Source organism: Musa acuminata, chromosome BXJ3-6 (assembly GCF_036884655.1).
Source record: "Musa acuminata AAA Group cultivar baxijiao chromosome BXJ3-6, Cavendish_Baxijiao_AAA, whole genome shotgun sequence".
NCBI classification, from domain to species: Eukaryota; Viridiplantae; Streptophyta; class Magnoliopsida; order Zingiberales; family Musaceae; genus Musa; species Musa acuminata.
Genome location: NC_088354.1, coordinates 8,203,366 through 8,225,166, shown reverse-complemented (window position 1 = coordinate 8,225,166; position 21,801 = coordinate 8,203,366). Strand labels below are relative to the sequence as shown.

At 42.5% G+C, this 21,801-nt stretch overlaps 4 protein-coding genes and 1 pseudogene across 4 annotated transcripts; 2 read left to right on the top strand and 3 right to left on the bottom strand.

Moving 5' to 3' along the window:
* Positions 1 to 492: 492 nt before the first annotated feature.
* On the bottom strand, positions 493 to 2,566 carry LOC103987465 (uncharacterized). The gene is made up of 3 exons (XM_009405780.3): positions 2,401 to 2,566; positions 1,272 to 1,416; positions 493 to 736 (listed from the first exon to the last, which is right to left on the bottom strand). Exons 1-2 carry the CDS (start codon positions 2,506 to 2,508, stop codon positions 1,282 to 1,284), a joined length of 243 nt encoding a protein of 80 aa, XP_009404055.2. The 5' UTR covers positions 2,509 to 2,566; the 3' UTR covers positions 493 to 736; positions 1,272 to 1,281.
* A 1,081-nt stretch (positions 2,567 to 3,647) lies between these two features.
* LOC135640940 (sulfate transporter 1.2-like) lies at positions 3,648 to 7,323 on the top strand. The gene is made up of 14 exons (XM_065155818.1): positions 3,648 to 3,834; positions 4,380 to 4,669; positions 4,769 to 4,817; positions 4,891 to 5,098; positions 5,178 to 5,352; positions 5,441 to 5,506; positions 5,581 to 5,697; positions 5,795 to 5,911; positions 5,981 to 6,107; positions 6,181 to 6,467; positions 6,551 to 6,741; positions 6,829 to 6,914; positions 7,015 to 7,091; positions 7,180 to 7,323. The coding sequence occupies exons 2-14, from the start codon at positions 4,400 to 4,402 to the stop codon at positions 7,321 to 7,323; spliced, it is 1,914 nt and encodes a 637-aa protein (XP_065011890.1). The 5' UTR covers positions 3,648 to 3,834; positions 4,380 to 4,399.
* Positions 7,324 to 7,591: 268 nt separating this feature from the next.
* LOC135640795 (acetyl-CoA carboxylase 1-like) lies at positions 7,592 to 9,186 on the bottom strand (annotated as a pseudogene).
* Positions 9,187 to 11,663: 2,477 nt separating this feature from the next.
* On the bottom strand, positions 11,664 to 18,289 carry LOC103988332 (uncharacterized). The gene is made up of 10 exons (XM_065155817.1): positions 18,022 to 18,289; positions 16,024 to 17,888; positions 15,537 to 15,595; positions 15,285 to 15,354; positions 14,016 to 14,103; positions 13,227 to 13,387; positions 12,926 to 13,069; positions 12,679 to 12,807; positions 12,481 to 12,592; positions 11,664 to 11,876 (listed from the first exon to the last, which is right to left on the bottom strand). Exons 1-10 carry the CDS (start codon positions 18,275 to 18,277, stop codon positions 11,857 to 11,859), a joined length of 2,904 nt encoding a protein of 967 aa, XP_065011889.1. The 5' UTR covers positions 18,278 to 18,289; the 3' UTR covers positions 11,664 to 11,856.
* Positions 18,290 to 19,439: 1,150 nt separating this feature from the next.
* Positions 19,440 to 21,600, top strand: LOC135640941 (protein SOSEKI 2-like). The gene is made up of 6 exons (XM_065155819.1): positions 19,440 to 19,764; positions 19,839 to 19,908; positions 20,002 to 20,114; positions 20,226 to 20,943; positions 21,132 to 21,199; positions 21,310 to 21,600. The coding sequence occupies exons 1-6, from the start codon at positions 19,557 to 19,559 to the stop codon at positions 21,432 to 21,434; spliced, it is 1,302 nt and encodes a 433-aa protein (XP_065011891.1). The 5' UTR covers positions 19,440 to 19,556; the 3' UTR covers positions 21,435 to 21,600.
* The last annotated feature ends 201 nt before the right edge of the window (positions 21,601 to 21,801 follow it).

Sequence of the window (21,801 nt, the reverse complement as noted above, 5' to 3'; positions counted from 1 at the left end):
TATAACATCATGATTGAGGTAATTATTTAAATCACTCTGTAACTACCTAGATAACTATGAATCAAATCTTAACAATAGAACCGATTAATTCTATGATACTATGAAGTCCTAAAGTATAAAGAAAGAAATTGATCACAGGTTACGTCCGCAACTTTAAGGTGGCCCGAGTTAGTGCGCTAAATACTAAAGAATGCTTACTCTCCACGTGTTGGGTAGGAGATTATAATAGGACGTATGGTTTGTTATATATCTACATATGTATAGTATATACATACATATATATATATATATATATATATATATATATATATATATATACATATATATATATATATACATATATATATATATATATCGTATTTTTCAAGTCGGGCCAATTCAAATATCACAATCAATTTAGCTGATGCAGGAAACTACGATAATAAATATTTTGATAAGAGTTTCAAAATGTCTGTGTTCATGCAAAATAAGCTGATCAAGGTGACAATCATCTCATCGCAAATATATGATTCCAGTGCATATGATTAGAGAATTAACGAGGATGCATTCTTTAAAGTCGGAGACAATTATAATGGCATATATAAAGATACAGAAACATAAATACAGGAAGTAAATTTGGAAGTACAATGAAGCGCTCTTCAAGCTTAACCCTTCGAATCTTTCTTTTATCTCCCTGCACGCAGCCTAAAATTCTCTTGGAAGACTACATTCTTTCCCACCTTTGGTAATCAAAGACCTGTTTAATAATCGAAATTAGAAACATGAAAGATAAGCAACTCTGGAGATATGCTTGGAATCAACTCTTAAAGTGTTCAAAAGCATATATGTTTCCGACGGTTGAGTAAATATCATGAAGTCATTCTCGGACTGGAGCAAGCGATGCATGATGACAACTCTATATTGATGCTTTCCGCAAACCCTTATATATAGCCAATTCCCACAAACTGGTGATATTGCCTAAAACACATATGGTGTGCTGTCTTTGAATACTGAAATAGAACCGGTTAATTCTACGATACTACGAAGTCCTAAAGTATAAAAAAAGAAATTAATCACAGGTTACCTAAACACAATAGGGGTAAAACTCACCAAACTGACTCTTTTTCTAGGGATCCAAGTTATATGAAAACAAAAAATGGTATCTAGGTAATCCGAATAACACGACTTCATGCATAAAAATAACAGGAAAAAACGTATCTACTGATGACAAAGAATTGGGGCGGCAAACAAGATTTGGACACCGAACATATCATACCCCACTAATATTTTACCTTTGGAACGTCAGTAACGGGTGTTATCAAATACCCAGGGTTCACGGAGGAAAAGCTCACGACCATTCATCTGCACCGTTCCAGCAGCTATATCTTCCACACGTTTCTGAGCAACTTCAGCTTTTCTTGCTGCTGTTTCAGCATCCTGGATATGAGTACTAACAGTATGTTTAGCTGCTATAAGTAACTAAATTCTGTACATAAATCAAGCGAAATGTGAATTAAGATGCACCAATTAGTTTCAATTGCCAAACCCATTCATCCACATGAAATTACTCAGATGTCACATGTAAATAGTTCACAGGTTCATTTGTAGCTTAGATCTCAGAAATTATTAGATAATTGGTGGGGCAATACAAAGTATAAGGTAATTGGCTGCTCAAACATGAAGAAATAATAGAATGAAGAGAACCATGAGCCTAGCAGTTCATGATGTTTTGATTACACAATTTATCCAAAATATCCAAGAACCAGTGAATCCAAGAGAAAGAGGTGCCACTCTCATAAATTACCGAAGTTGATATCTTGCTATATGGTAAATCAAGGTCGAAATTGCCAAAGGCTAAGGACATATGCATTTTATGAAAATAACAAGGTGCAAGAAAACTTTAGCTCATCAATGAAATCAAACTAGTTGATAACATTGGTCCTCATTTCACACAGTCTTCGAAGCAAATTTAACACAGAAAAGGTGCAAGATCCAAAATTTAAGGCTGATCTACTTTTTGTTTGGGCTTACGGTCTAAATCAGTTTACGACTATAACTCCGACTGCAGCATGTTCAACGGAACGAATTAGAACTCCAGCTACAATGAAACAACCATAAGAAACCATCCCTATCTCCAGAATAAGAGACTTCAGAAAACATTATTGGATTTGACTCTCCAGTGCTGAAGCATAAAGCGGTAACAAAACCGAGCTTTCGTCCGGTAGAACCCAAATCACTCTTAAAGATGAAAATATACAATCCAGCAAGGGCGAAACGAAAAAGAAGACCGAAAATTGGAACCCTAAACGAAGAAAATCGTGCTTTGAAACCCCACTGATCCATAAAGACGGGAATCTCGATGGAACGAGAAGCAAACGAAGAACCGGAACCCTAGAGATGAGGAAGGAACGAAGGTCGAACCTTTCGGCGCTTCCATATCAGGAATTGAGACTCGGAGATGGGCGTCGGCCTCGAGCCCCCAATCCTGTCACCTCCGTTGGCCCTCTGCTGCTGCTCTTCCGCGCCCATTCGGTGAATCGACGAGAGAAGCGGAGCAGCACGAACTCGTGCCCTAATCTGAAGTTATTCCTCGTATTTGCATTTAGATACCTAATAATAATAATCTTCATTAACATCAGCATGATAAATTACTAATAATTATTAATGATATTATTTATTAATGATATATATATATAATTTAAAAAATACTATAAATTATATTTAATTGTCATTGCTCATATATTATTATAAGATTATATTTTTAGATTTATAATTATTTTGATTAAAGCTGAAAGTTTATTTAGATTATTTATAATATTTTTTAGTAAATCTCATAGTGTGTTTATTTATTGTGGTGATCAAAACACTATAGTCAAAATACCGTAACAAATGGGAGAGAATTATAAGAGGATGTGATTACTGCTGATGAGAGTGCAGCGGTTGACTTTCCCCTCAGACAAAAGCGATCAGTGTTGATGGATTGACGTGTCGTGACTGATAGAGTCAACACGGCCTGGTCCATGGGGTAATGTTGGGAGTCTCTAGTCGATTGAGCTGGATGTCGAGATCGATCGAACACCACTTTGAGTGTCAACGACGGGGGTTTGATCAACGCCTTCTTGCTTGCGATGACAGCTTTCATGCAAAAAAGATCGTCGTCGGGTGTTTCCCGACTTTGGTCCTTCTGACGATCAAATCAGTGGCAGGTTGGAGTTTTTCCTTCTTTTTTCTCCTTTGGTCAGGTCCCGGCCAGGTGCTTTTATGTTACTGTATGAGGGTCGGGCGTACGCGATCGAGCTGCGCCTTGATACGGTCTCTGGCTCGACATGTAGGGGTGCTCTTGCTTACCTAGCTGCAGGCATCACTCGTAACACGGCATGGATCCAAAATATACCTTATCAGTCTAAGTTGCTGATGATAGAGAAGAAATCGCTGCTTGATGTAACTCATATCTAAAACATCAGAAAAAGATTCGTTAGTAAATCCAGATGGAAAAGAAATATATATTTAGTTGATTTTGATAGGGCTGCATCAAGATTTGTTTTCTTTTAGGGGTCATTATTCCATTCAAAAACCTTCCAAATAGATAGATTTTGTGTGAAGAACATAAAATTTAGGTGCCGGATCTTTTGCATCGATGCTCGTCATCAGATTCACTGAATGCGGACAGGTTTCGGCATCCTTCTCACCTTCCCAACTTGACACATCCTTTCCAAACTACTTTTGAGGTCACCGGGAATCCCCTCTTTACACATTCCTAAGACAGCTCTAACGGAGGACATTAAAAGGGAGCTTGGACTGTGAGGAACACCATTTTGATGTGATTTCTTTATTGGTTTTCTCGGGGAGGTGAGGGTGAGTTGATCTCTCTCTCTCTTTCTTCTTCTTCTTCTTCCTTTGTTTCTACCCTCTCTGTTTCTTCCTTTTGCTGACATATATGATGTGCTATTTGTCATTGAAATCTCATATGCATCTCTGGTTGTGGAATGCAATGCACCCTCTCTTTGGGTACATTCCACAAATCCTTGGAAACATGACATAAGAAAAGAGTGTGAGAATTCCATCATTAGTCTTAGGTTTTGTTCATCGTGGAAGACAAAAAGTACCGTCACTTGAGAAAGGAATTATAAGAACCATCAGAAGTGCTCTGCTTCTCGATGTGGTGAATAGAAACCGCGAGTCTTTTGACTCTGCAATCACAACCGCTGAAGTCTTTGTCCTTTGATTCTGTGATTCGGTGCACCAATCAAACAGGAGGTTCATGGCCTGATGCAGACACTGCTGTATTCTCGTCATCTTCTTCCCCAAACCATCGCTCTTTCGTTTGTTCATGAGATCCGTTTACATGAATAATGATCGCATGCATTCTGGGTTGTGATAGCTGTTACTGATGGGTGCAGGAAACTGACAAGGAGCTGCCATGGCCAACCAATCTGACTCTTCCTGCGTGCACAAGGTTGGGTTCCCTCCCCGGAGAAGCTTGGCGACGGATTTCACCCGCGGGCTGAAGGAAACATTCTTCGCCGACGATCCTTTACGCCCTTACAAGGATCAACCGAGATCGAAACAGCTCGCGCTGGGACTGCGTTTCTTGTTTCCAGCTCTGGAATGGGGGAGAGACTACAACCTCAGCAAGCTTAAGGGCGACATCATTGCCGGACTCACCATCGCAAGTCTTTGCATCCCTCAGGTATTATCTATCTATGATCGCGCCGTCCTCACCCGTAGCAGACATTGGCGATTCTAACACGCACTCGATTCCTCCTCACTCGCTCCCTCGGTCTCTCAGGATATTGGATATGCAAAGCTTGCCAACATGGATCCGCAGTATGGACTGTGTGAGTTGATGTCCGCTACCGTAAGCTAAATCTTAGCTCTCATATGACACTACCAATTCTGCTGCTGCTGCAGATTCCAGCTTCGTTCCGCCGCTGGTTTATGCGGCGATGGGTAGCTCGAGGGACATCGCTATCGGACCCGTAGCGGTGGTGTCTCTCTTGCTCGGGGCTCTTCTGCAGAACGAGTTCGATCCTGTGACCCAGAAGGAGGAGTACCGGCGGCTCGCCTTCACTGCGACCTTCTTTGCCGGAGTCACTCAAGCAGCTTTGGGTTTCCTGAGGTGAGATTTCTGATGCTGCATCAGTACTGTACTCTGACTCATGCATACTCCACGATCAAATCTGAAATCCATGTTCCAGACTGGGGTTTCTGATCGACTTCCTCTCCCATGCTGCCATCGTGGGATTCATGGGAGGGGCTGCCATCACGATAGCACTTCAGCAGCTCAAAGGGTTTCTCGGCATCAAGAAGTTCACCAAGAACACGGACATCGTTTCCGTCATGAGGTCCGTGTGGGGATCAGTCGAGCATGGGGTAAAGCTACGGCTTTTGTTTCAAGCTTTGCTTCTGCTTCTTGTCTCTGAGTTCATCCTTTCTGACGGTGTTCGACTCCTTTCTGCAGTGGAATTGGCAGACGATACTGATCGGATCAGCCTTCTTGGCTTTCCTTCTGGCTGCCAGATACATCGTGTGTGCATGCTCTTATCTCAGCTGAATCAATCTCGTCAACCAAATAAGCCCTCTGATCAGCTTCGTTTACAGGGTAAGAAGAAGCAGCAGCAGCTCTTCTGGGTTCCAGCCATTGCTCCGTTGATCTCCGTCATCTTAGCCACCCTTTTGGTGTACATCACTCGTGCCGACAAGCATGGTGTTCAGATCGTAAGTCCTTCAGCTCAGAGATCTCTCCATTCCATATCCTAAGATTTGTCGGTCTTTTACTCTCTGAATTTTGCCCAAACACTTGATGAACCAAAAGGTGAAGAAAATAGAAAAAGGCATCAACCCATCATCCGTTGATCAGATCCGCTTCGCCGGTTCGTTCGCTGCAAAAGGTTTCCGGATCGGAGTGGTGGCCGGAATGGTGGCGTTGACGGTAACTAAGATGGATCTCTGATTCTCCTCGAAGGAACTTTGCTCTAACATCTCTCTCTGAATCCATCAGGAAGCGGTAGCGATCGGAAGAACATTTGCGGCCATGAAGGACTACCAATTGGATGGAAACAAGGAAATGGTGGCGCTAGGAACCATGAACATGCTCGGCTCCATGACATCTTGCTATGTAACCACAGGTACCAACGGTGTCGGAGGAGGAACAGAGCAAGAATCAAGCAGTCAGGGATCATCCGGTGTTCTTGTTTGCAGGTTCCTTTTCGCGGTCCGCGGTGAATTATATGGCCGGGTGCCGAACCACGGTGTCGAACGTGGTCATGTCGCTGGTAGTGATGCTGACATTGCTGGTGCTCACACCCCTGTTCGAGTACACCCCGAACGCCATCCTTTCTTCCATCATCATCTCGGCTGTCCTGGGACTGATCGACTACGAAGCAGCTTATCTCATCTGGAAGGTTGACAGATTCGATTTCATGGCGTGCATGGGAGCCTTCTTTGGCGTGGTCTTCACGTCTGTGGAGATCGGCCTCCTGGTTGCGGTACGGACGGATGTGTTCATCATCTAAAATCTGCGGTAGCCAATTGTTGCGGTGATTAGTCTCTTCGTTTTGGGGGCTTGCAGGTATCGATATCGCTGGCGAAGATCCTGCTGCAAGTGACCAGGCCGAGGACTGCTTTGCTGGGGAATCTACCGGGAACGATGATATATCGGAACGTGGAACAGTACCCCGAGGCAATTAGGGTTCCCGGAGTGCTGATCGTGAGAGTTGATTCCGCGATCTACTTCTCCAACTCCAACTACGTCAAGGAAAGGTACAACCGTGTCATGGCTCCCTTCTTTACGATCTGATGCAAATCCGAAGAGAAGACGAAATGGAATTGCTTAGAACCGCAACGCAGGATCCTGAGATGGCTGAGAGATGAAGAGGAGCAACAGAACGCAAATGACCTGCCGAGAGTTGATTTCTTGATCATCGACATGTCACGTAATGAGTCGCACGCTGACCTCTCCGTCCGTCATCAGTGTCTCATCTTTCCCTTTCTCGAGCGACTAATAACGCATGGAAGCCTTCTTCTGCTTTGCAGCTGTTACGGACGTAGACACGAGTGGGATTCACGCCTTGAAAGAGTTGCACAGAGGCCTACAAAAGCGTGAAGTGCAGGTGGTAAAGCTTCATGTTTGTTTGTTCGAGGTAATTGAAGAGTGGGATGGCGTGAGCTTACAGGTTTGATTTGGTGCGGATTCTGTAGCTTGCCATTGCGAATCCTGGGGCGGTGGTCGTCGAGAAGCTCCGTTTGGCTGAGTTCATTGAGCTCATAGGGCAGGAGAAGCTGTTCCTCACGGTCGGAGAAGCTGTGATCGGTTGTGCACCGAAGGTAAGTGAAGATGTGTGAAGCAGAAGGTATAGGAGTTCATGCAGCAGAAAGTAGAATAAACCGGCGACCGCTGATATTACAGTTCATGTACTCATCAACTTAAACTAAGTGGTGAAGAAGACCACGAGAGAGAGAGAGAGAGAGAGAGCTTAGCCCTTCCAGCTTCGATGAGCAGTCGAGAGCTTGTGTCTTCAATAATAACGTGCAGTGGAAAGAGAGAGAGAGAGAGAGAGAGAGAGAGAAGGGGGGGTTGCAATCATGTGTGAGTTGAGCACTAACAGTAAACTCACTTCATTCCATCACTATATGCCTTTGAATAAATACCAGCAATGGCACCACTTCCTGATAGGTTCTCAACTCCCAAGTCATCTGCTTTTCCTACTATAGTGTCTATGACCCATCTGATCTCACCATTTTCCAGTTTCAATTCATGAGCGACAACAGATGAACTGATGCGTTTATAGTCTTCTGGAGACAGATAAATGTACTGAAAGCCACGTTCCGGGCTCAACTCATCAGACCACCCCACCCTAAAGCAAGATTTTACTTCTTGAGCTGCTTCAATCCAAGCACCAGAATTTGCTGCCAGATAGATTAAAGGGAGCTTCTTATCACAAGCCAAATTGGTCACTGCATGAAAGAATGCATCTTCCTTTGGACCAAATGAACCAACATTGAAGGTCACATCATTTGCCACAACTACAATCTTCCTCCCGCCAGGGAATTCTGGTGTGGACATCTCCATTAACCACGTTACCATGCCAATGTCATTGAGACCAGAAGACCGGCTCACGGGAACTAGAGTTCCCCAAGCTGCATGACTGTCCACAAACATCAGTTCTGTAAATTTGAACATATCATTGTTATCATTCATTCAAGTACCAGAAGAAGCATAAGATGCCCATGACCGTCGAAGTGCGGTCTCAAAGGCCTGCATACATGTTAGATCGCCTTTAGAATAACAGACAAAAATTTTAACATCATTCAGCGCAAAAAATGCCTGATTTTAATTTACTATGTAATGGGAAATCATAACAGTAAGTCGTATTGTTCTTCCTTGCTGCCAAACGCTTTTTATCAATGGACCCCAGCGGCTGATACTGAGAATTTGATGGGATACCAAGGAGAGGACCATTTACACGGGTGGCAGAATGGTAAACCATTTCATGTGAATTGCTATCCTCCACTTCTCGATAGATCTAGAAAAAAATGAAGTCAATTGCTTATTTTCAAATGGACTGACAAAAATCAAAAACTTGATTGATTCAATAGGTTGCATAATACAAATGTGTTAACTGCAAACTATTTTTCCATGACTTTGCAATATATACCCTATTCAACTAGTCATTTAATGTGGTAGACTTACATGAACTATGCAAGTATGACCAGTAACATTGGCCACCACAACTCTCCAGGCAGTGAGCCCATTAGAATTCAGCCATAGCTTCACTTCCCACTCACAGACAGCCAGACGGTGCATACGAACACCAGCCAGTTCATGAATCTTGAGAACCATTTCTTTTAAGATCATACAAACAGTAGTTTCATCCTGTCAAGAACAATCTAGGTCCGTCATCCTGAAAAAGACTAAAAAATTATTATCTAATCTCACTATATTTACTTCCACGTTGGATAACTTAACTGGGCATCTGATAAGTAACAGAATAAGGTAATGATGGAAAAATTATTACCCAACTGCTTGCAAAGGAAAACTAAGAAAGAAACAATCTAGAAAACTATGTGTAGAAGTAGAACTAACCTTGAAGGTGGTAAAAGATCAGGAAATCGTTGCTCCCGCAGTATGCAAATGTCCATGTGAGAACGATCAGATCTGATAGTCGTGTTATGGACATGCAACTCCAACTCCTCTAGAGCGGCCATTAGTGTTATTGGTTCCACCAGGAACTTCAACAAATTGATCAGCAATTCTAATGTGCTCTGCATTAATTTTTAAGTCTTCAGGAGTTGCCATAGCTCCCAAAAGAATTGCTTTTTCAGTTCCAAATGTTTCATAAGCCCATGTTCTGTTACTTCACATGAACTTGACTGCTGCCATTCCATTATTTGCAATAAATATACTGTGGATAGGAGTCTTTCCACCAAGAGTTTTGCAGAAATCATCAACTTCAGAGAGCGCAGCAGCATGTCTGACTTGAAATGTTCCATTTACAAGCCCATTCATCCATGGAGCTTCTATCATAATCGGTCCCGTTTGTGCTTCAGACATGCTGCAGAGTCGAATGATAGAGCACTGAGTTGAAGACTGTGTATCCAAGGCTTTGGATCATTATATAAATCATAATTGCTTGAAATACATAACTACGAAAGAGATCAACAGGCATTTGAAAGTACTTCATATCAAAGCTTACAAATTTCAGGGTTTTGTTCTCGAAGTTCCGATACGATTCTATACTAACTTAAGCTTCCACGCACAGATCGTGAGCGAGCTTTGTGAACGACCATCTCATGTAAAAGTAAATATGTGATATGGTTAAATTCTTCAATCTCGATTAACAGACTTTTCAAGAAGAAAAAACCAGCAAGGGCATATGATGAATCAGTTAGTTACAAATGTCACAGTGTGCTCGCTACAGTAAACCAATTAAAAAGGATACATTTGTCAGAGAAAAGACATGGGATAATATAGTTTGGACCAAAAACAAATCAGAAGAGCAACACGAACAATTAATCAATCATGAGCTTTTAAAACATAAACGAAGTCAAGAATAAAAACCTCAGTAGCTAAATTGAAACAACTTTGTACAAAAAAGAAAACGATTCAGTGACACCAAACTATGACATTTAATCATAGAAGAAACTAGCTCCCCATACTTTTGAGAATTATATAGGAAATAAACAACTAAAAATACCAATTACATCTCCATAGTAAGATAAATCGTCTACCATCTGCAGCATATTTTAAATCATCACAAAAGCCGTCAAAAAAACACTATGACCCCGTATAAAAGAAATTATAAGAGATCAAATACAACCTAAGCCTATCCTTCTGATCAGTGGTCGACGAGGCACTGGAAAGAGCACCTGGATAGAAACCGATTAAATAGCAACTTAAAACATTAGATGCAGCAAATCGTACCAAATAACGATGCAATGCAAGATTGGTATAACAAGCTTATGCTCCTTCGAAGCTCATTAAGAAAACAGAGGAGGGTGTACAGAACGCAAGAAAAAAAGAAAATTTCAGCGAGGGAACAAAGGAAGGTGAATTTTGGCTCACAAAAAGCGCACACGGAGCTACGAACAACAGCGACGCAAAAAGAGGGTAAATTTGGGTAACTCACATCGTGGGTGGGCACCGAGGGGGCAAGATCCCCACGCTTGAGGCGGGCCAAGAGCACTGCTAGCAGTACATTCGCCAAGACGGCAAATATCCGAGAAATAACGAAGACAAAAAAAGCGAACGGGGCCGACGGAGGAGAGAGAGACGCTTTAAATGGGCAAGAGAAAAGCCACGTGACAGCAGGCCGCTTCCTCCTCCCGGTCTCGCTCGATTTGAAGGAGCGGGCGAGGTAGCTCCCAACTACCACCTTCCGATCCGATCCCTCCATTTTGTCCACAGCTGCCACCTTTTGCACTCGGAAGAATCAAGATTCCCCGCAACACACAATAAGAGGAAAAAATCGATTCCATTCCCGTCAAAATCCACGAGTCATCGCTTTCCTTCTCACCTTCTTGCCTCCTGCTTATTTTCCCCCATTTTCTATCCTCGTCTCTGATGTGACGAGGGAAGAGGAGGTTGGTGACCTCCTGCGCGCGACCTCGTGGGATTCTTGATCTCGTGGGAGTCGGGTGGCGTCGATCACCAACTCTTCCCCTCCGTAACCGTCCTCTTCCCGTCAGCGTAAGGAGTGTGACATGTTGAATGCATGATTTGAGCGATTAGGTTTCGTCGGTTCGTCGTTCATGCGTCGGTTTAGTGGTATCCAAACCCATCCACCGTTTATAAGTCTCCCGTGCTTACCTGCCTTGCGACCGGACATGGACAGGCCCCCACAAGTGGTCCCCACAGAACGGTCAACCGATATGAGATTTCATTGACTGCCTAAAATTGATAATTAATTCGGTCCTTTCTCTTATTTTCTTATTTCTTTTGTAATAGAATTGGACTCCATTTTGGCTCCCATGCTTATTAGTGTGGGTAGGTGGCACACATGGCTCCAAAATAATAAGCGGGTGGGCCCATTGCAGGCCCGTAAGCGCACCCGCCCACCATTGGCAGGATTTATTCAACTGACAACAAAAATATTAAAGACATTTACACCTCCCTCTATTATATCATTAAAGATGTTAAAATCCACTAATGATGCCAACAGTTCTCTATTTTGTTCTCCACACTCTTTAAAAAACACACCATTTTCTTCTCCTTTATATACCCATTGCAAAGAGTTCTCAATTTAATCTTTGAACCGCACCTTGCCTAACTCATTTCTCAAATGAACGCATTAGAAAGACACGTATAAAAAAAAAAGCACAATTTGGACTGAATGAAGATGACAGCTTCCCATGCTTCCACAGCTACAGTGGTTGAGCTCAAATTTTGGTCCACCTACCTATCTCACAAACAAAGCCAGTTTTCTTCTCACGATTATACACCATTATTAGTGGGAAATGAAATAAATAATAATAATGATCATGTTTAGTAGGAAATTATGTTTTAACCAAACTTAAGGAGAATTAGCCACCTCATCATTTATAACAAATCTGAGAATTATAACAACAAAAATGAGGCATGAGAAACACACATTATTTAGTCTCTTGGATTTTATTGAACAACGAGAAAATTCTGTTATGTTATAAATAAACTTCATATATTAAAATAAGTTGCGAGAATATCAATATCAAGATGCCAAGTTTCATGAATCTCTTGAACTATAAGATTTGCTTCTAATTCAATTATTCTTCAGATTCATGCAGCTGTACTACCAAAGTAAAAGATGGCAAGCAAACAAGACCTGCACAACCAAAACACGAGAGGAGAATGAAGTCATACCAACTAAAAATTTGTGATCATTCACGACCAAAAGCTGATAGATAAACTCCAGGAAACAAAATCCAAAAACCAGAAACTACTGACTTTAAGACTCCTGTTATTAACAAGTCATCGGCTGGATCCCTCAACAATAGAAACAATGACAGTAACATCATCGAGTTTACCTCCAGTGAAGCCAGGATACCCAGCTGCAAGGGCTGCATCTGCAAATGGACTTCTAGCTGATGCTGATCTCCCCAATTCCTGTGCCATTGTTGCTAGGATCTCTGCGATTTCCTGAAATGTTATTTTTCGTTATCATCACCAACGGAATATGAAAAAATAAGTTGGTTAGGATACAAGTAAACGGCTTTGACTCTAACCCTGGGCTTCAGACTCGCTTGCAGCGATTTTGACACAATGTCTGCTACTTCATGCTCATATAGATTGTCGAACAGGCCATCAGTTGCGGTCACAACAACATCCTCTTCATGCAAGTTAATTTGGTACATCTAGGATTCAAGAAGATGTATGACAATAATATAGCAAAGAAGTTCCTTGAAAGAAAAAAAAAATGTGATGCACCAAGTTTGTAGGTCCATGATAATTGCTAGACAAAGATATTTATACCTCAATGTATCTCGAAGGGTCATCACCCCTCTGAATCTGGAAGGGAAAGTTAAACCCATAAACCATCGGAGTAGACCTTTTGAAAACTGTGTCATTCCTTATCACAATAAATCCAGAATCTCCAATATTAGCTACATGAAGAACCTGTATAGCAGTAACACAAGAAATTGTTAAAGAACTCCCAGTTCTGGAGAACATGAGAGCCATCCAAACTGTAGGATCTCAGATGCTGCAACAGCAGGAAAAAACATAGATGATAGGATCATGTGTCTTAATATTTCCGCAGAATATGAGAAAGCACCTGTCCATCAAAATAACCAACCAAAATCGTGGACGAGCCTGGAGAACTTGCTTCAGCGGCAGCCTTGGTTAAGATTTCATCTGGTTTAGTTCCTTCATATTTTGAGACAAATCTCTCACAATTCTCCATCAGTTCTCTGGCATATAATCCCGCATTGATTCCTGAACCATAAAATTGAATATGAATGCAACTTCAACAGCTAAGAAGCAAATAAGGTCACATACAAGACTATAAAACTAATGGTTGGCCAGTAAGAAAAAAGGTGAAAATAACAAAAAGGTCTCGTATTTCTGAGGAACACTGGGCACGGAAGTCTATTGCAAGCAAGGAGATGCTTCATGGTTTGATCTTTCATCGTTGTAACTTCTGCCAGTTTAAATCTTGTTGTTGTGAACTTGATACATTATCTCCACAACATCTCAATTAAAGCTTTAAGTTGCTGCAACTTTTCCACCGTACCACAACATCTTGATCAAAGCTTAAATTACTTCAAATAAAACCTTTGTGCCAGCTAATGCTTGACCGGATACTCATAGCTATCAGGTAATTTTTAGTTACAAGATGTACAGGACATATTTCAGATTCAGACTCTGGTCCTGAGGTCAGTCTACAATTTGTCTACTCTGGACCTGATACTCATACAATTTGTAACGCGAGTAAATTGGCAAAAAAAAAATCATGTTCTTCAGTTTCATTTATAAAATGATATAAAAAAAATTTAAACAAATCAACTGGAATTTGTCTACCCAATGATGATGATTTATAATAAGAACCAAGAAAGGGCAACACCTTCTAGGGACCACTGTCCGACTCCATCAGCTACACCAAACCAGTTATTCAAAGCCACAAAGTACGCATCTTCACCACCTGTCAATGCCTGGCATTATTATTTCAAATCACTAACCTTTGATATTTTCAGTCAGAGACAGAGTGCAACATAATGAAATAAGATATTTTGAAATCAACATACTAAAGCAAAACTCGACTGAAGGGACCGAGATTCGTGAAAAGGAGATCTATATAAGTTATATTGTCCAAGAGTTCAGAATTTTGAAAAAAAAAAAAATTCTGTTGCATGGTTTCTACGAATTGTACTTAAGGGAGCACTACTAACATGTTGGATTTTACATTTCCATCATTAGATCACTGAATTAAGCATCTGGTATGAAAACCAAATATGCTCACTGGAATTAGCATGCAGCAGAAACTAAATAAAGGTCAAATTAAAGACTTCTGATGGAAAAAGCAGCTTATAACTATGTAATGTAATTTACAGGGTTACACAAGATATCATCAGGAAATTTATGTAGTAAAATTAATATTAACATGAACCTCATAATGTGTTATTGATACCTAATAAATTCATTTGCAACTTAAAATGGTCAGTACACTTAAAACTTCAAAGATCCAATCAAGAACCATTTTCCATGTGCAGATGGTTCTATTTCTGCAATCAATTGGTTCAAATCTGCAAGAACTCTTAATCAATTCAGCAGTACTTCAAGAATTGGTTACAATAATCACTTTATACAAATACAGTAGACACTCAGTTTTCCAAAATAGCTTGATGATTCACATATAACAAAGTGATTGACAAACCTTATTTAACAAAGGCATAAGGAAAAGACCAAAAATAGTAAACAAAAAGAAAAATCATGAACCATTTTGATTATCCAGTGATTTGCCCTCAACAAAAATCAATAGCCTGAAAGCGTCCATGTAGCCAAAGTTAAAATTATATTCTTTGAACCATGGGTTTTTTGTTTCAGATATTTAAACTTAATTTATTCCTACTCTTAAGGCAGGATGTTTCATCTTATAGAAAATCACGGGTATCATCAAAACATGGAGGACAAAACAGACCCTAGAACATATGATTTTGAAGTATGAATTCATATTCTGATCTCCAAACAACATAACAATTAAAGTTGCAGACCCATCAATTATAAGAATAACTATAAATGCCAGTCAAGAAGACAAATATTTTTAGCCAATAAAAAGGGTAAAGAATTATTTAAAGGCTTTGGTTTAGATTATCTATGGGACTTGCTTCAGTACCTTTGAAGGATGAGGTAAGATTGCAGCTCCAGAAGACAAGGAAAGCAAGTGTGCTGGTACCTGGTCCACCCTACATAGGAATAAAACTGTATCATTCATATATAAAAGCATTAGTTTGGCCTAAAAACATCTTGCAGAATATCTTTTTTTTTTCTTTTTTTTTTGTGGTAACATAGAGAACACAATTCTGGAAAGGAAAATTGTCATTGTTACATTAATTGAGAGTTAAACAAGAGAAAATATATACGGTACCTATTATAACCTGCAACTTCAGCATTCTCATATTGTTTCATTCCATCAATGGTTTCAGCCTGTTAATACGACAAAGCTAAGTAACATCAAGCTTCAAAAACAAGAATCAGTTATTGTGCATGAATCCGAACGTGTCGAAGAACAGCCATGAGGTTCTCTAATTATATGTTCTTAGACATGCAGTTCTTACAATTTACATCCTACTATTATCCATCCATGTAAAGCTGGTAGTGCATGAACATGGACATCAAAAGATGTAAAAGTGTTAGATATTCTAGAAGGTAGGAAATTGTCCACACTACATCATGAAAAAAAAAAATCTAAGTTAACTATATGAGAACAGCTGAAAACAAACTACCAACTTATGACTTATATGAAAACCAGAAAGATTATTGTTTACCCATAGCATGTTATGCAATTTTTTTGCATATTTCTTACATAAGTTCACAGATAAGAACTAAGAAAGGAAATAGAATAAGAATATTACTTTGACTAAGCTTTCAACAGTATTGCTGTCCCCATGGTCATCTGCATAAGAAGAGATTAATTCCACATCCACATCAGTGATGTCCTGAGCTGCCTTAGACACTTGTGAAGCCCCGATATCTTCAAATTGGGCTTCCATGATTTGAATAGTCTCATGAACTGGAATTTCTAGATTCTCAAAACTACCACTATGTTGGAGCATTCCATCACCATGAACATCTTTCACCTCGTCATCCATATCAGGGCTTCTTGATTCCTTATGTTCTTTAGTTGCATCAAAAGTCATTTCATCAAGTGAGTTATCTCCAAAGTCAATGTCCATATCAGAGGTTCTCCCTTCACTATATTCTGGTGCCTTTTCTACTTGAGTTCCATAGCTTGATTCACCCTCTGACTCATCCATACAAGAACTACTCGATAATTGTGAAGTTTCACTGACAGAATTCACCTCCATATCCATGCATTTAGCCGGACAAACTGATCTCACTGATGCTCTCAAAGCAGAATCAGAATCTTCATCCAGAGACTGAACAACCTGATCTTCTGGTGAAACATGAATGTCCGAATCAATATCTCGTACTACCTTATCGTCATTGCCAGAAGCATGTCCTATTAATATGTTTGTCCACTCAACACAACACTTTGCTTCATCAACCTTATTGCCAACATCCACGGAGTTTACATCCTCTTCCTCATCTTCTATCAAAGATTCAACATCATCTATTGCAGAGACACAGCTTTCTTGGCTTAGTTGTGCGGCCAACCCCTTCAATTCTCCGTTACCACAAGATTCCCTGGTTGCTTCTGGCTTCTCTACCTCGGTAACAGTAATCTTTTCTTCACTGGCTACTGCAGTCTCCTCCAAACAGATCCCAGCTCCAATTTTTGGAACCATCTCGACCGGTTCCCGGTATGTCCGACCCAAACTGTAGACTCCTTCAGCTGTTAGGTCACCAATTACGACTGGTTCCAATCCCTTCATCTCAAGATCGGATCGTTTTGGTGTTTCTTGGCTCATCTCACAAGAATCATTTTCCGTTGGATCTTTCGCGTCCGCTTTACCCGAGTTTTCCACTCGAACTACTCGAGTAGTTTTACAAGAACTACTCGATAATTGTGAAGTTTCACTGACAGAATTCACCTCCATATCCATGCATTTAGCCGGACAAACTGATCTCACTGATGCTCTCAAAGCAGAATCAGAATCTTCATCCAGAGACTGAACAACCTGATCTTCTGGTGAAACATGAATGTCCGAATCAATATCTCGTACTACCTTATCGTCATTGCCAGAAGCATGTCCTATTAATATGTTTGTCCACTCAACACAACACTTTGCTTCATCAACCTTATTGCCAACATCCACGGAGTTTACATCCTCTTCCTCATCTTCTATCAAAGATTCAACATCATCTATTGCAGAGACACAGCTTTCTTGGCTTAGTTGTGCGGCCAACCCCTTCAATTCTCCGTTACCACAAGATTCCCTGGTTGCTTCTGGCTTCTCTACCTCGGTAACAGTAATCTTTTCTTCACTGGCTACCGCAGTCTCCTCCAAACAGATCCCAGCTCCAATTTTTGGAACCATCTCGACCGGTTCCCGGTATGTCCGACCCAAACTGTAGACTCCTTCAGCTGTTAGGTCACCAATTACGACTGGTTCCAATCCCTTCATCTCAAGATCGGATCGTTTTGGTGTTTCTTGGCTCATCTCACAAGAATCATTTTCCGTTGGATCTTTCGCGTCCGCTTTCCCCGAGATTTCCACATCCTTCTCAAGAACACAGTTTCCAGAAGCAGCAACCTCGTCCCGCTTCACCTCGGTCGCATCACCAAATCGGAAGATGGTGCTGCCGTCGGAGCACTCTGTCGAAATCACCATCAAACCCCCGATAAAGAACAGCAACAAGATCAAGGGCAAGACCGACAAGGCGTTAAAGAACGCCGCCAATCGCCGATCCATAGTCTAGGAATCAAATGGGAAGGGAATCTGAAGTACCGGTGACGGATAGTATCTCGGAGAAGGATCTAGAGAGGGGCTTCGTCACGGTCCTGGACCTCGGCAGAGGCAGCGAAGGCGGTCTGGAGAGCAAGCGACCGAGACGGAGGGGCGTTGGAGGATGAGGGGAGAGCTTGAAGGAGTCGGGGCCAAGTCGGAGGTCGAGGTGCCCAGCAAAGAGGATCTCCGCCATGAACGACCTGCGGAGACGGTGGTGGTGGCGGCAGCTATCGGTACTACGTGCTATCACTATCATGTATCGTCCCTGATAAGGACACGTGGGAAAAGGAAACCGCTTCCCCCCACGGCTCCCAAAACCGCTCCTTCTCACATGCGAGCTGAACGGGTTGTCCACCGCACACTTGGCGGCCGAGTCGCTGAAACCGACAAAACTATTTCTTTTGATTTTTCAAAGAAATAATACTTTATCAAATACATGTTTTCTGAAAAATGATAAATGCATATTCTTTTCCTCTTAAAATCAAACCAAAATAAAATATTAGATATATAGGATAAAATTAAATATAAAATATTATCTCGAAAAAAAATATTAACCTGATGGTGTTATAGAAGGATTTGACTTGCCATGTCGTTTTTGGATCACATCACATCACATCATTTTTCAAAGAAAATCTTAAACAGCTCGTATAATATTTTTGTAAGGTCAGTAGCATTTACCGAGTGATAGCTACTGAAGGGTGAACGGAGTGGTCACCTCAGAGATGTCGACTTGGAGTGGGACAAGCAGCACAGGATCGAAAGCAGCCATGCTGAGCCTTCTGAGGCCCCCTGCAAGCTCGGGATGCTTGAGCTGTCTTCACCAATCCATGGTCAAACCAACGGTCGTGAGTGATGCATCAAACTGTTCCGCTTTCAATGTATCTGGATTTCGTCAGATAAAATGATGAGACAATAGAGGAAAAATGATTGAACTACTCGTTCCTCATGAGGATCAAAGAGGGTGTTGGCCAGACAGTGGGACAGTGGTGAAGAACTGAACTGCAAGGAGATGGGAGAGAACCGATGGTTCTTCCTCTACTTCTTCTTCATCAAGAAACAATCACATGAGTAATAGTAATCCCTTTGATCTCCATCTGGATGTCAAATCATGTGAAGCTTCTTTCTTCTTCTTCTCGATTTGAATTTGAATCGGCGAAGAGAGTTACTGCGCAGTCTGTTTCCGAGCGTTTCTTCTTCGTCTCTTTTACTTCTTGCAGCTTACGATCCATGAAGACGGGCTTTTGCACGTAAGGACGCATCGTCCGGTCTCTGTCTCGAATCATGCAACGTGTCCAAAGGCAACGCAGTGGTACAGGGAGAGACACCGGTGTACCTCCACCCTGGCCTGTGTCGTCACGCACACTGCTCGCTATAAAGAGACCGAAACAGAGGGTGGACACTTCGCACGTTACCGGATCCCCGTCTTTTTCCTCCTCTCTCTCTCTCTCTCTCTCTCTCTCTCTCCTTTTCCTTCACATCATTCGAGAAGCAGCTACAGAGCCTGGCCGTAGTAACAGTTGCTGTTTGTTGTGGAGATGGAGATCAGGGGTGGAAGAGGAAGGAGGTTCAGCAGCAGGGAGGCGAGCCCAGAGCGAGCCAGACTGGGGTGCTCGCAGCAACAGAGGTTCATCAGGTGTTTGAGGAAAGTTCAGGTCATATACTATCTCAGCAGGAATGGGCAGCTGGAGCAACCCCACTTCATCGAGCTCCCTCACCTCCCAAACCACCAGCTCCGCCTCCGAGGTCGCCTTCTCTCTCTCTCTCTCTCTCTCTCTCTCTCTCTCTCTCTCTCTCAGAGTGTGTCTTGCATGAATTAGATGTGATGGAGAGACTGACTCTTCTCCGAGGCAAAGGCATGCCTTGCCTCTTTTCCTGGTCTTGCAAGAGGTAATCTCTATCGATTCCTGTTATTAATCCTTTATTGATTGTCCTGCCAACCTGTTCTGATGTTCTTGTAACGATCCGTGAAACACGAAAAAGGAGCTACAAGAATGGGTACGTGTGGAATGACTTGGCCGAGAACGACATCATCATTCCGGCGGACGGCGTGGAGTACGTTCTGAAAGGCTCTGAGATCATCCCGGGCGCTTATGGTCTTTTCTTGGCCTCCTCCTTTCCCGAGTCCCTGTTACTGTTTTATTGGATGTTTCCACTTGATTGCAAGCGTTTCTTTGGCTGTATTAAACTTGAGATTTGCGTGTCAGCGCGTTTCCAACACGTCACTGCGAGCACCAGGCAGCCAAAACGACTTCCTGCGCCCCACAGACTCCTTTTGGAACCAGAAGACGACGACGAAGAAGAGGCAGCGGAAGAAGAGGAGGAAGAGGAGGAGGAAGAGCTGAGAGGCGGTAAGGGCACGGGGGGTGACAAGCATCCGAACGGCGCAGGTTACTCTCGGCTTTCCCGGGGCGTTTCGACGGACGAGATCGAGCGAGTCGCGGCTCCGGCTAACCACCACGGGCTCACCGAGCTGCCCACCGACGACTCCTCTCCGCCTTCCTCCACCACGTCGGACAAGCCCCCCACCCACGCCCCCGGCCGCGGCGCCTCCCGGAGGTTCGAGGAGGTCGACCAGACGCCGGAACCGGGCCTGACTCGGAACTCGGTCCTGCTCCAACTCATCGCCTGCGGGTCGGCGGCCCTGAAGGGAAGAAGCAGCCCCAGCGGCGGGATGATCAAGGCCGCCGCCACCTCCGCCTCACCAGTTGAGGAGCGGAGACGCAACGGGCGACACCGTGGAGTGGTGAGTCGACTCGCGAGCCGGGCGGGCGAGGAGGACGAGCTGCGTCTCCACTCGGATAACCCCCGCTTCTGTCACCCTCTGATAGAGGACAAGGAGTACTTCAGCGGCAGCATCGTCGAGGGTAGCAGGGGGCCGTCCGAGCCCTCTCTCAAGAAATCCTCCTCCTACAACGAAGAAAGGTGACACCTTTCCTTATCCAACTTCACTCCACTGGGGATTAACCTCCACCTAATCCATCAGTTGAGCTCCTGCTTGTCAGGCATGCATGACAGCCTTAAGCTTTGTGCAGGGATTGTGGCTTTAAGCTTCACTAACCAGTGACTAATGCAGTATGATTAATCGTTGGCGTTGATGCTGTTGGAGACAGGAGATCAAAGCTTGGGATTGGTGAAGGGAAGCTGGAGATGGGGAAGGACAGAGGAGGGGATGTGAAAGGTAAGTGTATCCCTGGCAGAAGGAAGTCATCGGTCAAGCAGCAGCAGCAGGTCCAAGAGTCGAAGAAGGGATGACGATGAGTTAATCTATCGCCTTCTCTGTGTGTGCAGTGCGACTGTACTTTACTGTGCAACTTTGGACCACTGCCATTGCTAGGATCGGAAGCATCCCAAAGGATATCTTTCTCTGGAATCTATGCTGGATCCTGTTCTCCAGCAGTGTTTCTCTTAGCTAGGTCTTAGGTTTGATGTCTGGATCTGCCATTATTGCATCCTTTCAGAAGAATTACTGCTCAGTTCATGCTGTCGACAGAACCGAAGAACAGTGAATCATTATTGCCTATGCATGGGCTTAATAGATGGATCCCTGCTCCTTTTGGGCATTCAATGGCTTTGTATTCATTGTTCCTCTTAAGAAGGGAGAGACATCACCTTGTGTTCACCATATCAAGTAAACTCCAATGAGTTTGATGTAGCATTTGAAACATTAATTTCTTACTACAATTTGGGCAAATCAAACATTAACTATCAAAGAATATGAACAGTCATTTTACCACACTATATATATATATATATATATATATTGCAACATTATCTTTCGAC

Excerpts from the sequence above, each read along its gene's own strand:
- LOC103987465 (XM_009405780.3), bottom strand. The coding sequence starts at position 2,508 with ATGGGCGCGGAAGAGCAGCAGCAGAGGGCCAACGGAGGTGACAGGATT. Across the intron at positions 1,417-2,400 it reads TGATATGGAAGCGCCGAAAG|GATGCTGAAACAGCAGCAAG; the intron begins GTTCGACCTTCG and ends ACTCATATCCAG.
- LOC103988332 (XM_065155817.1), bottom strand. The coding sequence starts at position 18,277 with ATGATAGTGATAGCACGTAGTACCGATAGCTGCCGCCACCACCACCGT. Across the intron at positions 15,596-16,023 it reads CTGTTGAAAGCTTAGTCAAA|GCTGAAACCATTGATGGAAT; the intron begins GTAATATTCTTA and ends TCGTATTAACAG. Across the intron at positions 11,877-12,480 it reads GTATCCTGGCTTCACTGGAG|GTAGGTGGACCAAAATTTGA; the intron begins GTAAACTCGATG and ends TTTGTGAGATAG.
- LOC135640940 (XM_065155818.1), top strand. The coding sequence starts at position 4,400 with ATGGCCAACCAATCTGACTCTTCCTGCGTGCACAAGGTTGGGTTCCCT. Across the intron at positions 4,670-4,768 it reads CAAGTCTTTGCATCCCTCAG|GATATTGGATATGCAAAGCT; the intron begins GTATTATCTATC and ends TCGGTCTCTCAG. Across the intron at positions 5,912-5,980 it reads CCGGAATGGTGGCGTTGACG|GAAGCGGTAGCGATCGGAAG; the intron begins GTAACTAAGATG and ends TGAATCCATCAG.
- LOC135640941 (XM_065155819.1), top strand. The coding sequence starts at position 19,557 with ATGGAGATCAGGGGTGGAAGAGGAAGGAGGTTCAGCAGCAGGGAGGCG. Across the intron at positions 19,909-20,001 it reads TTTTCCTGGTCTTGCAAGAG|GAGCTACAAGAATGGGTACG; the intron begins GTAATCTCTATC and ends AACACGAAAAAG. Across the intron at positions 21,200-21,309 it reads CAGAGGAGGGGATGTGAAAG|TGCGACTGTACTTTACTGTG; the intron begins GTAAGTGTATCC and ends CTGTGTGTGCAG.